This window comes from Scophthalmus maximus, chromosome 17 (assembly GCF_022379125.1).
Source record: "Scophthalmus maximus strain ysfricsl-2021 chromosome 17, ASM2237912v1, whole genome shotgun sequence".
NCBI lineage: Eukaryota > Metazoa > Chordata > Actinopteri > Pleuronectiformes > Scophthalmidae > Scophthalmus > Scophthalmus maximus.
The window spans coordinates 19,439,524-19,452,413 of record NC_061531.1 but is presented as its reverse complement, the minus strand read 5'-3'; the positions used below and the strand labels follow the sequence as shown (position 1 = coordinate 19,452,413).

The 12,890-nt window shown below is 43.5% G+C and overlaps 2 protein-coding genes across 2 annotated transcripts; one reads left to right on the top strand and one right to left on the bottom strand.

Annotated features, from left to right (window-relative positions):
• Nucleotides 1–271: 271 nt before the first annotated feature.
• On the bottom strand, nt 272–7,243 carry LOC118289159 (germ cell-specific gene 1-like protein). Its single transcript, XM_035615925.2, has 5 exons — nt 6,584–7,243; nt 4,578–4,625; nt 3,746–3,898; nt 2,026–2,137; nt 272–1,390 (listed from the first exon to the last, which is right to left on the bottom strand). Exons 1-5 carry the CDS (start codon nt 6,885–6,887, stop codon nt 1,087–1,089), a joined length of 921 nt encoding a protein of 306 aa, XP_035471818.1. The 5' UTR covers nt 6,888–7,243; the 3' UTR covers nt 272–1,086.
• Nucleotides 7,244–10,627: 3,384 nt separating this feature from the next.
• On the top strand, nt 10,628–12,659 carry rcvrna (recoverin a). The gene is made up of 3 exons (XM_035615984.2): nt 10,628–11,116; nt 12,034–12,145; nt 12,236–12,659. Exons 1-3 carry the CDS (start codon nt 10,736–10,738, stop codon nt 12,352–12,354), a joined length of 612 nt encoding a protein of 203 aa, XP_035471877.1. The 5' UTR covers nt 10,628–10,735; the 3' UTR covers nt 12,355–12,659.
• Nucleotides 12,660–12,890: the final 231 nt, after the last annotated feature.

Here is a 12,890-nt window from a genome sequence, read left to right as displayed (position 1 = left end):
ACGTCACGGTGGGTTGGCTCTAGTGACCTACATGTTCACTAAATGACATGGTTATTGTTTATCATACCTGGAAGGAATAAGCTGCAAAAATAACATTTCTCTCATAAGATACTAAGCTTCCTTCGCGGGCCTAAGACTTCACCATGAGCCGACAATCTCAGATGAAATCCGTACAATATATACGGAGAGAGATCAGCCACGGAGCTGACCGAGTTCGTTTTCAAGGGTTTGTCATGCACTTAGAAGCACTCACACATTTTATTTTGCATCTGCATCAAACACTGTAGAAATACATCTGAAATGCATTGTTGTTCCAACAGATGTCAGTCTCACTCCACTGACAGACAGTTACCCTCCGTCCTCTTTCAGTCTGGTGATGTCCATGTTTGATTCTTCTTGTATCTCATCCATTGGGGTTTTTTGATCAAAACAATCAGTGACAGAAATTTTGAGTTTGCGTAAAACTGGTGGTATGAATCCAAATGGTGCGTTGGAGGAGCAACAGCACGCGTCTTCTCCGAGGTGTTATGGACAAGGCCTCGGACCCAAACCCTCCCGCGCTCCGCCATTGTGAATGTTTTTGTCCAAATCTTGAATCCCTCTGTCATGTTGTTCTCCTTGTTTTGTGAGTCTCTTCCGTCTCTTCTTCGTGGTCTTTTTGTGCGTCTTCATATATTAACAGTCACTTGAAGCCATAGTCTGTGGCCCAGGGGCCCCCTGATGCCTCGGGGCCTTAAAGAGACAAAACCAGACGGAGGCTGTGAAAGAATGGACAGTCTGAGGAAACTGATGAACATCACCGCATGTAAACCGTTTCAAGTAACGACCAAAGTTAAAATTATGAACCTGAATATGAGCAGAATATGTCTCAGCAGAAAGAAAATCTAATTTAAGTAGATATCATGGGTCATTGCTGCGACGTGCACATGGCCACAGTGAATTGAATGAGATGCATGTTGTGTCGAAGCAGACCGTGTTACATCATTTCAGACGCAGGATCGAAAAAATTATTAAATTTAATTCCTAGAACAAGGTCCAGTAAATCAAGTGTTCCAGTGCAGCGAAGGGACGGCGACTCAACTCTTCTTAGCAGTACACTTCTCCTTGCTGCTCAGGCACGCCGTCCATTTCCACCACATACGTTGTGCCTGTGGACGGCTTGAGGCCGTTGACGGGCAGCTCTAGCGGCGCCTCTGCGTCGGCGGGCACGGCGGTCAGGTACATGTCCCACATCTGCTCGGGGAGGTCCAGCTCCATCATCTTCTGCTTGATCAGCAGGCTCTTCTCGATGTTCCGTCGCTTGTATTTAAACTCCACGATGGTCTTCGTGTACCGGTTCAGAGCCGTCACCGCCGAGCCCATGCAGGTGCCGAAGGAGCCCCACGCTAAACTGTGGAGAGGTATGAAAATGGTGTGAGACAAATGTAAGACAGGAGTGTGTCATAAAACAACAACTGTATTAAAGATGGACGACATGGCAGCTCGCAAATGGGAAGCCAAAATGTGTGGATCGTCCCCTGGTGGCTGGCTGCGGTATAGGTCATAGACCCGCCCCCTCCATGTTAGATGATGGGAAATTGCCCAAACTACACAATCAAAGCACATACCAAATAACAGGAATCCTTCCTGAAGACGGTTTAGGTAAAGTTGTTCTTATCACAACATCTGGAGTCACAGAGAAACGTACAGATTGACTTGAATCACAGATGTGACTTGATTCGTAACAGTCAGTAAACATTTGAAAGACTAAAATAGACGATGAAGCACCGTATGCATTGTGGATACAGCGTGATTGACAGACGGTACCGTCCAATCAGTGCACGGTTACAGGTGTAGGTGGGCGTGCTCTCAGTCAGACCACACCCCCTAATTCTACATCTGGTTGCAAAAAGCCAAGATGGCTCCAACGGGTGACGTCAAGGTGGGCTGATACTTGGCGCCAACACAATCAAATTAAATTACAGCAATCAAATTACCAGATGGAACAATAAAACTACAGTAGATGTTAGAGTAAAAAGTGCTTACACATAAGACCAGCTGTAGTCCCAGGTCTTTGGCCTCCAGTCTTCTGGCCCCATGGCGACGGCCAGCTGGAATATGGTGGTGAACATCATGTGGGCCACCATCCCACAAAGGCCTGAGAACGAGACCAGACCAGTCACTGTGAAGACCTCATCATTTCCCATCGCACATATTACGTATGACATTAGGAGTACGAGGTTCGGAGAGGGTTTATAATCTCTCATTACATCACTCAGAGCAATCTCATTATGTTACATGGAAACACATCTTGTGATACTTTATTGGATAAAATGAACGACTTATCGAGAGCTGAGCCAAATACCACTCATTTATTTTTTACACTCAACTTTCAACCATCCGTCCATCAAGAGTTTTTGAAAGGGGAGGAAATAACAAGCAGGACAATATTCCTGAATAAAGCAAACTGAAATCCATTAGCACATACAAATTACACATGTTTTTACAGTGTCAACATCTTAGACTGAATGTAAAAATGGACATGGAAACGGAGTCAGTGCGCAAGTGTCTGAAGTATTCTCTGAACTGACCAGTAGAGGGCGACTCCGCTGTTTGTTCCTATAGAAGTGTATGAGAACGTGACATTATGGTTCATTTACAGTCACACAGCACCGTGTACATTGGACCCACCCCAAGTCTACGTACGGTTGCAAAAAACAAAATGCAAAACTCGAGGCTTCAAAATGGCAGTTCACCAACCAATGGGTGACGTCACGACGGGCTGATACCTGGTCGACCTCAGATGCTCATGTGCACCTTGATACAACTGCAGTTGTAGTTTATATTAAACAGAAAGGGAGATTTTTTTGAAGGAGCAAATATTCACTGACACACGCACAGAGACCGTGATGAGTGACACACCAGACACACTCGGGTTGAGGTGATCTGGGCTCCGCCCCTCCCTCAGCCAGTAGTCTGCCCCCCCCCCCCCCCCCCCCCCCCCCCCCCCCCCCGCCACAGCTGCTTTTCTTGGGATTAACTCGTAACAACAGGGTGGGGGGGTGGGAGGGAGTCAGGGTGGATGGGGGAGCTCCTGTGGTCTTGGCACGGCCCAAAACCGCTGCCCCCGGCTCCAATCCGATTAGTCCACAAACCAGCAAATCCCCCCGTGGCGGTGAGTGGACGCGGTGCAGTTGGCTGCTCCGTGCGCTCGCTGCTGCCGGACGGTCGCCTCCACCTCCTGCAGCCGCCCTGACCCGCTGCCCTCGCGGCGGAGCGGGCCGCACCGCAAACACTGCTCAGCTTCTTTTGGAAGGGAAACCACTGATCAGAGATTGTCCACAATCCCAGTTGCAGCGGGATCATCAAGCTTTAGGAACAGAGATATTATCACAAGTACTATTTGGACGAAGGTGTGTTGGCTCATCCTGACTGAAACTGAACCTGGCTGCAGAGAAACACCGGAATCATTCGATTTTATCAGTAATCAAAGGTTGGGAGGTGGGGGGGGGGGGTTACCTCAGCCAATCAGATTATTTCTCGTCTCCAGGCGATGTTTGTATAACTGTAACTCTAATCACTTCCACCAGGGGATTTCTGTGTGCAGCAGCTTTAACGGCAGCGGGACGTCGTCGTCGACATCGTTCAGAAACATCAGAAACGCCAGCGTCTCAGCGTGTCGCCGCCGCCGCCGCCGCCGCCGACTTACACACAGTGACACACTGACAGACACACACACACAGGGACAGAAAAACAACAGAGTCACCTGACAGGGCCGTGCACAAGGCGGCGAAGGCACTGAGCTTCAGCTTGTTCATGATGCTGAAGCAGGGACACTGCTCCAGGGTCATCAGGGCGCCGCCCGCGAAGAGCAGGGCGAGGTACAGAGTCTCGGCCACGATGCACAACCACAGGACCCCTGGGAGAGGAGACAGCAGAGCGGGGGGGGGGGGGGGGGGGTGACTTGTGTTGTCCTCGTAATACCATGTCACTGATGAATAATCCCCCTTGTCTGAAGGCCGACATGGGACAACAGGTCTGCTCCTCGTTCAGGTCTGGAGCTCTGAATCTGACCGTCTGCACCGGACGGATTTAAACAATCAGGGCAGCAGCAGCAGCAGCAGCAGCCAGAGCCGCTTCACCAACTGGGCAACGGCCCCTGTACTACCCCCCAGGGGCCCCATGAGCCCCGGGGGCCCCTTCAAAAAGGTTTACTTTATATGAACTGGTTGTGTCGTTTCATTAATGTGACTCATTAAAAGATGGGCACAGGATGTCGAAAAAATTCCATCCACAGTAACTAATTACTTATTTATTTAATAATTTATGGCATAATAGTTTGAGTCGAACACTTTAGTGCCATAGATTCATGGAAAGAATTTTTTTTCCCCGTGTGAAATATATGTAATTCACTTGATGTAAGTACAGATACCCGTATGTTGTACATAAGTGCAGTTCTTTGGTGAATGTATTACATTACTTGCCGCAGCCATCACCAATCGAACACAATCAAAGTTCATGAAATGTGGAATCATTTTGCGCAAACTACTCACACTCACTCTCAGAGCAACATTTTCAACTTGAATCTTTTTACCGACCTCTCTCGTGTTCGGGGGCGATCTCGAAGAAGTCCCGACAGTCGAACCCTGTGATCGGAAGAAAGCAAAAATGTGTGTATTCATTATTGTTGTAGAATAAATCTTCAGTTAAACGTATGAAACCTCAAGTACATTTTAAAATGAGCAGCACCAACAAACGGGATGTGAAGTTGAACATATAATCAGATCTGCTGTCGATTAGTTCAGTCTGCCTGTATATATGATATAATCAGATACATATACAGATTTACATTTGACAAAATTTTAAGGAAACAATATTTCAATGAAAAAATGTTTAATATCTTTTTTGGGGAAAAACATTTTTGCATGAAAAAGTCATAATATTTCAACCAAATTTTCAGGTATACAATATTTTTATTTAAAAAAACAGAAAATTCCTCAACAATCTGACTTTTCACGACCGATGATTTATTTCCCCAATTTTTTTTCTTGCAATAATGTAACTAAATCTGCTCTTCAAGGCAAATCCAGCTTAAAACAATATTTACGCTGAATTATACCAATTATTTCATTCGGTGAATTCAAAATGAAACACACATGGCCGACTGTGAGCCACAGCGGATTTTTATGGGATTATAATTAATTTTTTTAAAGTTGGTTTCATACAGTGGTCCTGTTGGTGGATTCTGTCGTTAAATTGCACGGAAATCCTTCTACGAACTTATTTCATACTCAGTCTTATTATCAGAGCTTATGAAACCAAATGGGACGGCTCGCATGCGACGCTCGGAGAAAAGGTTTTAATCCGGTTCTGCTTCACTAGCAACGTTAAAAACAAAATCTCACAGCACAGTGTGTGACGGATTATATGAATTATGCATTTGCTCCCTTCACTTTCCGATTATGATTACACTTCATGAGATGCACCTTCCCTTTTCAGTCAAGTTATTTAAGTTAGCAGCTCACAGGAAAACTGAAAACATATTTCTTAATCAGCTTCTTTGTTCAAACGATCAGATCCATATGTGGAAAATAAAAAGGACGGAATATTAAAACTGTTATGTCAAATATTAAAATAGTTTTTCTCATTAAAAAAGGTCTCAGTCAAATATTGAGTGTTAATCTCTTTGTGAATGTGTTTGGGTTTTTAAAAAGTAATAAAAACTATATATGATATCCTGCATAATCAAGTTCTTCCACTGTTTCTGTGCTTATAGAAAATTTTTGTAAATTTTGTACTTTTACTGCTTTTATTTCCAGATAAAATGACTAAACATTGCATTTAAATGATTTTAGTTCTGATGAAATATGAAACTACATGTTTTGTGGTTATCTGCATATCTACATTTTAACTAATTAAAATTAATTTTTCGCTGTATTTTTAAATTTGCGTCCTTTTTATATTTTACTTTCAAATTTCTCTTTGCCCCACATGCACAAAGTCTGAATCCAAATTATTTAAATGAATGACACGTGCCGATAAAAAATGTGACATGCAAATCTTCAATTATAGAACAGTTCTACATGTTTTTAAAATGTATACATCCAAATAAACTCTGACTGATAACATGTAAAGTGACTTCATTCCAAATTATTTTGTACCTTTTTCCACAAATGACTGGAAATGTTCATTATTCACAATTTATTTCGGACACTATCAGGTCACACGAACCTGGTTCTCCCCTTCTCTCTACGTCACATATGAATAAAGTTGTTTTACCATAAATTGCAGACTTGCAACACTGTACATCTGTAACACTCCCCTTTCTATTGCTTTCCTCCAATCAAAGTTTTATTTTGAAGCTTTTCCTGCTTCAAACTAAAGATCTCACGATAAAGGATGTTGCATATTTTACAGATTTTAAAGCCCTATGAAGTAATATCGCGATATTGGTCTGTATTCACAGGTGAAAAGAGGTTTGGCGTGTTAACCAATGGACAGACAGACTCCAGCGAGTGACAGAGTTAAACACGAGGTGCCTCCTCCATCTTCACTTCCCGTCTCCGAACGCCTCGCCGCCGCCGCCGCCGCCGCCGCCTCTTACCGTTCATGTCGGCCGCCTGCTCGCAGGAGAAGAAGATGCCCGTGTGGAACTTCTTCATCAGGAACTTCTCCTCGCCCGTCTCGAAGATGTACTGCACCAGCCGCGTGTCGTTGATGTTGGAGCTGTTGAAGCGGATGCAGAACCACTGCTTGGCCTTCACCGGCGGGCCCGTGCAGAAGGGCTTGGCCACCTTCCTGGTGCCCTCGCACCAGTGGCTGGTGGTCACCGCCGACAAGGCAAAGGCAAACGCCACAAGGTTGAGGGTGAGCGCCAGCGAGGCCCGCCGCCCGTGCTCTAGCCTCATGGTCGAGGCGCCGGCCAAGAGCAGATGAAATGAAAGGGGCAACTAATCCTGGCTTTGGATATGCAGCCGCCGAGCTTCGCCTCCCAGCAGATGTATCAAATCTTCATAATCTGGTTGCCTCTGCGGCTCCTTGGGCGAGACTGGTGCACATCCGTCCGCTGGCTCCGATGACGCGCCGCCACCTCGATGGAAGGGTCCGTTCTCTCCACGTCCACAGGCACAAGAGAAACCCATGGCCGACCGCCGACTCTTTGTCTTTTCTCTGCTCCACTTGAACTCTTTCCCTCTTCTCTCCTCCGCCGCTCGCCCGTCGCTCCTCCCCTTCCACAAATCTTTTCCCTGCAATATCATGCATTACAAATGGCAAATTATTATTCCAGATTTCCTTTAAAGCGTATTAATGAAAAAAAAGAAGAAGAAAAGATTACAATGATCCTGGAGTATAATCCGGGGCAAAGTTCTTCGTGTTTACTTTTCCCACATTTCATGTTTGAGCGTTTCTCTCAGGGATTTCAGATCCAGTGCCTCTCACAGTCGCCGACCCATGACACAATGTGCATCACGTCCCGTATGAAAATCCATCCATAACGTGTGTGTACATGCGGAGATGCTCTCTCCGCGTCTAACAGGCTGCTGATCGCCCACGTGAAGACGACTGACACACAGGCGTGAGTGAAGGAGGTGACAGATGTTACCAGGGAAAACAGCTGCGTCCTTTACGCCCTTTAATTTTCCGTCACGTCATTAAAATTTCTGCAGCTCTGACTCTGGTTTGTTAATCTCCACATGGAGGAGGTGAGACGCCTCGGCTCCCCTGCCGTCCCGTCAACGTATGACGCTGTCTGGAGATTTCACATGGGACGAGATGGGAAAGAATATAGATGACGTGATGACGCTTCAGATGGATCGATCACAAAATAAATATCGGACAGTTTAGCATGTCAGCGTGCTTCGCTAGCAGTGTGAGAACAGTCTTTTCGGGGGATGGTTCGGAAGTTTTACAGGAAGTTGAGGCAGTGAGCTGCGACGGAGGAAGAAAAAAAAAGCCTTAAAAGAGTTGTTAAAATGAGGAGAGGAGGACCAACGCTGACCACGTTCAACCTGTGTCGACACGTTGTTCTGGTCCACAAGGGTCCAGAAGTCAAGTGATGACCCCACGAGATCAACTCGACCTCTCCACCTAAACTGTACCAAGTTAAAAAGAACACCATGAGTATTGGCTACAGAAGTTCCTTTTTTTTTTCTTGTGGTTTATCTGCTTCTAAACTGCTGCCGAGGTAAAAAGACTGAGCATGCAGATTCCTCTACAGACATCGTACATCTGCCAGCGTAATTCCTCCAAATACAAAGAGATTATTCTGAACATTAGCCTCCATGTAATCAAAAGGTAAGCACACAGGGCAAGTAAGTCCAGCATTACCCCTGATGAAGCAGTAAGCCTTTTGTACACTGAATAATTCTTTGTTTTTAAAAGAAATACCTGCAGAGGAGGGAGGGAAACTCATCTCGAGTAAGATATCAGACAAAGTCAGCGTCTGCCTCTTCTCGTGAAACAGACATTCATGACTTTTTGTACATTTTATGACAAAACCTTAAAGCCCCAGTGTGTAATTTTTGCAATTTTCTGGCGGCATCCGGTGGTAAAGTTGCAAACAACAACCGACTGAGCGACCGACAGGGGACACTTTATGGCGGCGCACCGCTGATTCCACTTCCGGTTTCCGTCAGCGTCTGAAAATTCAACGTGAACGCGACGTATTCTGGACCGTTTGGTTCAACAAGCGTATTCAACACGACGTAGAGACATGGAGACTCACACGGAGGTCGGTCCACCTCATGTGACTATATTTAACTCTTATATGAACAGAGTTATGGACAATATATTCAATTTCTGTGAATTAGTTCTTCTAAATATTACACACTGGAGCTTTAATGTTATGTGATTGATAAGTATATGATGATATTTAGGATTTGGTGTTTCTGTTGAATATTTTAGTCTCAGATTTATGTCAGAAAAGTAAATGGCAAAATATCTGTGCAGAGCAAATGACACAAAACAAGCTCAACAAATGTCCCGACCAATGTTTAAAAAAAACCCAAAAACCTTTTGCACAACCAGGATAAATCCTACGTTTCAGATTATATAGAAGGAATATTTGTCACTGTAAGAAATGATGGGCCAATGTTGACAACAACCACTGATGTTAAAGCTGCTTTAGATAAATCAGGAAACATCTCGTCCCATTTCCTGAACAAAAGGACAAATGGCTTCACTAACTCCAACATCTGCCGGTTGACAACACACGTCTCACACTGGCTCTTTAATTACCTTCGCTCTCTGTGGGTTTTTCGCACCATTGCAGCAGATGGTCTTGTAATCTGGCCAGAGGCTATTACGCTGGAGACATGGATAATCTCATCCCATTGTGGAGGAGCAGTCCACGCCGACGCGGCGCCGCTCGATGACCCCCAGCATCCGGCCGGTCCTCGTCCTGGAAGTGCCGCTGACGTCCCGGCCTCGTTTTCAATTCATTCATTCATTCTGCAGGAATTATGCAAAGAAACATCAGAACAAACAAATCCAAATTTAGGGGTCTAAGGATAGAGTAGTGAGTTTTAAGACCCTTGAGGCAAACCTGATTCATTTATCATAATGGGCGATGTACATGTCTTCTTTTGACTTGATTTGAATTTTGGTTTTCCTGCATCAAAAAATTGTTTGAAATTATAGACTTCTTGCTCAAGATTGTTAAAGTCAAGCTGCAGATGTTAAACACATCAGGCTCATAGCTTTTTTTAAGACTGAATGATGAACAGAACAGGACCCAGAGCGGATCCCTGTGGATACAGTACGCAGCTATAGTTATGTTAACATTTTTCTTTTAAAGTTGAAAAATGTTTTGAATCCCTTTCCACTTCCCATCAATTTCATACTCAGGATTTGGCAATAAATTTCTTAGCAAAACATTTCCTTTAACCCTATCAGACAGGCCCCTTCATTTTAAAACCAGCTACAGTTTAAGCTCTGAACTTTAAAATCACTATATCTTTCTTTCAGTACCACATTAAATATGATTATTATATAGCAGGAAAACTGCTATTTGCTTTTTTTTTTTACATTACATTAAATTTCAATCTATTTTTATTAAAAGGTTGTTGCTTCATTATTTGTCGCTCATCGTCAACTACCATTCACATTAGTTGTTTTTTAAATATTAGCGCATACATAACTTTATGAGTAGATTTTGTTGCAACTGGCCCAAGTTAAAGATAAAAATGAACAACCCCCCCCCAAAAATACTAAAAGTATTTAAATTACTGTTAAATGAAACATCTTGGGGGAAAAGATGGATGAAAGGCAGGAGAGTGAATCACAGAGAGCAAGAAGTGGATGGATGTAAGGTAGGATAAAGGAAAACACAAACGCTTGATGACATGCTATTTCTACTTCCAATCATTTCTTTTATGTATAGCATGATGTAACTAAATATTAAAGAGAGTTACTGAAACCAGACGTGGCAGATGGGATTGTAGTTGGAGCAGTAATGCTGCAAAAGGCACAGAGGGTGTCCCAGATGTCGACCTTATCCACCTGTTGCATTTAATCCTCCGATCATAACTCCACTATTTAACTGTGTCTCCACAAAGGTGTCAGAGCGTTGTGACGCAGTCATCCCCTTAATCTTCACGACAGCTGTCTGGATTTAGGTGCTGATGAGCATAATCCCGTTTCTGCACCTCGAGGGGCTGCCGGAGTGAGCGCGAGGCCGAGTCAAGGGAACGCGAGCACCGCCGAGGTTTCACGCCCCAGAAACGCAGGGCAGAAAGTTTGAACACGTCCGAGCAGGATGGGGAACACAAAGAGCAGCGCTCTGTCCAAGGAGCTCCTGGAGGACCTGAAGTCCAACACGAAGTACTGCGAGGCCGATCTCTGCACCTGGTACCAGTCCTTCCTGAAGGAGTGTCCCGGCGGGAAGATCAGCAAGGAGCAGTTTGAGGGCATCTACGCCAGCTTCTTTCCCGACGCCGACCCCACGGCGTATGCGCGGCACGTGTTCAGGAGCTTTGACACCAACGCAGACGGCACCCTGGACTTCAAGGAGTACATCGTGGCGCTGCACCTCACCTCCGGGGGAAAGACCCTGCAGAAGCTGGAGTGGGCCTTCGCGCTGTACGACGTGGACGGGAACGGAACCATCAGCAAGAATGAAATCCAAGAGATCGTTCGGGTATTTACAGCTTCTTCTTCCACCGAGGCGGCACAGAGAACTGTGTACTGTAATAACCTTCCGTATATTGAATAGAAACATGTTTCATACCTGAGAATTTTAGACTCCAATTCAGCCACGATGTTTACGTTCATACCTTTTACATGGATAAAAAAACTTCCTCAAAGCAAAATTTCTATAATAGTAACAAGAAAAATATCTTGGATAGAAGATAATGCTAAGTCCACGTCAACATTAACCCAATGGCTGCAATCAACTATCAATTTAGCAGATTTTTTGATTTGCTCATTCATTTAAACAAACAAAAACTTTTTTTTTTCTAAGCATGTGTCATTTAAGAAGCTGGAATAAGTAAATGTTCAGTTTTGTTCCTTGATAAATGACTTTGATTGATTATCATAATTATTGCTGGTTAATTTTCTCATTGTTTCAGTGCTTAAGCCATTGCATGAAACACCCTGGATATAACAATTAAATACTACATTTGATAACTGAATGATAATAAGGAGTAAAAGAAAATTATGGCAACTTTCATCCTAAATTTAAACATTTTTTGGGAGGGTTCATCCAGCAACCAAACACACTGTTGCAGACGTTTGTCCATTTCATCCCAAACCAGCTCGATGGGGTTTAAGTCTGGAGACTGAGCTGGTTTTCCAGTATGAGAAGTCATCTCTATATATATATGTATATGTATACTGTATATACATACAGTACTACTTCTGCAGTACAGTATGTCTTAATAATGCGACGCAGGGTTTGTAAGTCATCAACAAAAGAAAAGTAACCTGTAGGAATTATTTCAAGGCTTCATTTACTTCCATCTACGTAACGGAAATATATGAATAGCTCAGATTCAATGATTTAATCTGAAACTCACAATTGAAGAGATGTTCCAAATGTGTTTCACCACGCAGTCAATATTCAACATGATTCCCGCTGATGACCAGAAGAACCTCCCCGAGGACGAGAACACACCAGAGAAGAGGTCTGAAAAAATCTGGGAATTCTTTGGGAAGAAGGAGAACGGTAACACCCCCACACTGTAGTAGCCTCTTTACACGTTTTTTTAAAAATGGCTTTTCTATTCACCATGTTATGCTTTTTGTCCTTTCACAGATAAAATCTCAGAGGGAGAATTCATCCAGGGTGTGATGGAAAACAAGGATATCTTGCGGTTGATACAATACGATGAACCTCAAAAAATTAAAGACAAGCTGAAAGAAAAGAAGCAGTAGTATAGTTGCAAGAAAACCCCTCGTGTGTTTGTAAAGACTATTTTTATTTTTCTGTTCGTCATACATGATATTGCTGCTTGTATACGCTTGACCCATATTCTTTCTTTTTGGTTTTTTTGGTACTACCAGCCAAACAGTGTTGTGTTTGTAACCAGAAAGCATTTAGAAATTGTATTTAATTGTAGAATTCACAAGCCAAGGATCCTTGAAATTGCAACTGAGTTTGATATTTTGTTATATTTGTGTGTCTGGTGTTATTGTTCTGCCCTACGGAGCCAAAATGTATTAATTTATGTAATAAAAACATCCAGAATGTGACTTGTGACTGTACCATAAAAACTACAATGTTATAAAACTTTATGATTCTTTTTCTTTTAAACTAGAAAACTAAAGCTAAAAAGCAAACTGCAGTTACTGCACTCTGGCTAGTTAAGGCTAAGCTAGTAGCCTTAGCTAAAGATTAAACATTTTTCCTTTTTCCTGAAATAAAAAATAAGTGATGTTTGATGCGCTAACATTTTAGTAACTACGTTTGT

Coding starts and splice junctions, on each gene's coding strand:
- LOC118289159 (XM_035615925.2), bottom strand. CDS start 6,887: ATGAGGCTAGAGCACGGGCGGCGGGCCTCGCTGGCGCTCACCCTCAAC. Junction 4,626..6,583: donor GCAGGCGGCCGACATGAACG/GTAAGAGGCGGC, acceptor TTCCGATCACAG/GGTTCGACTGTCGGGACTTC. Junction 1,391..2,025: donor GACTACAGCTGGTCTTATGT/GTAAGCACTTTT, acceptor ACCTCTCCACAG/TTTAGCGTGGGGCTCCTTCG.
- rcvrna (XM_035615984.2), top strand. CDS start 10,736: ATGGGGAACACAAAGAGCAGCGCTCTGTCCAAGGAGCTCCTGGAGGAC. Junction 11,117..12,033: donor AAATCCAAGAGATCGTTCGG/GTATTTACAGCT, acceptor TTCACCACGCAG/TCAATATTCAACATGATTCC. Junction 12,146..12,235: donor CTTTGGGAAGAAGGAGAACG/GTAACACCCCCA, acceptor GTCCTTTCACAG/ATAAAATCTCAGAGGGAGAA.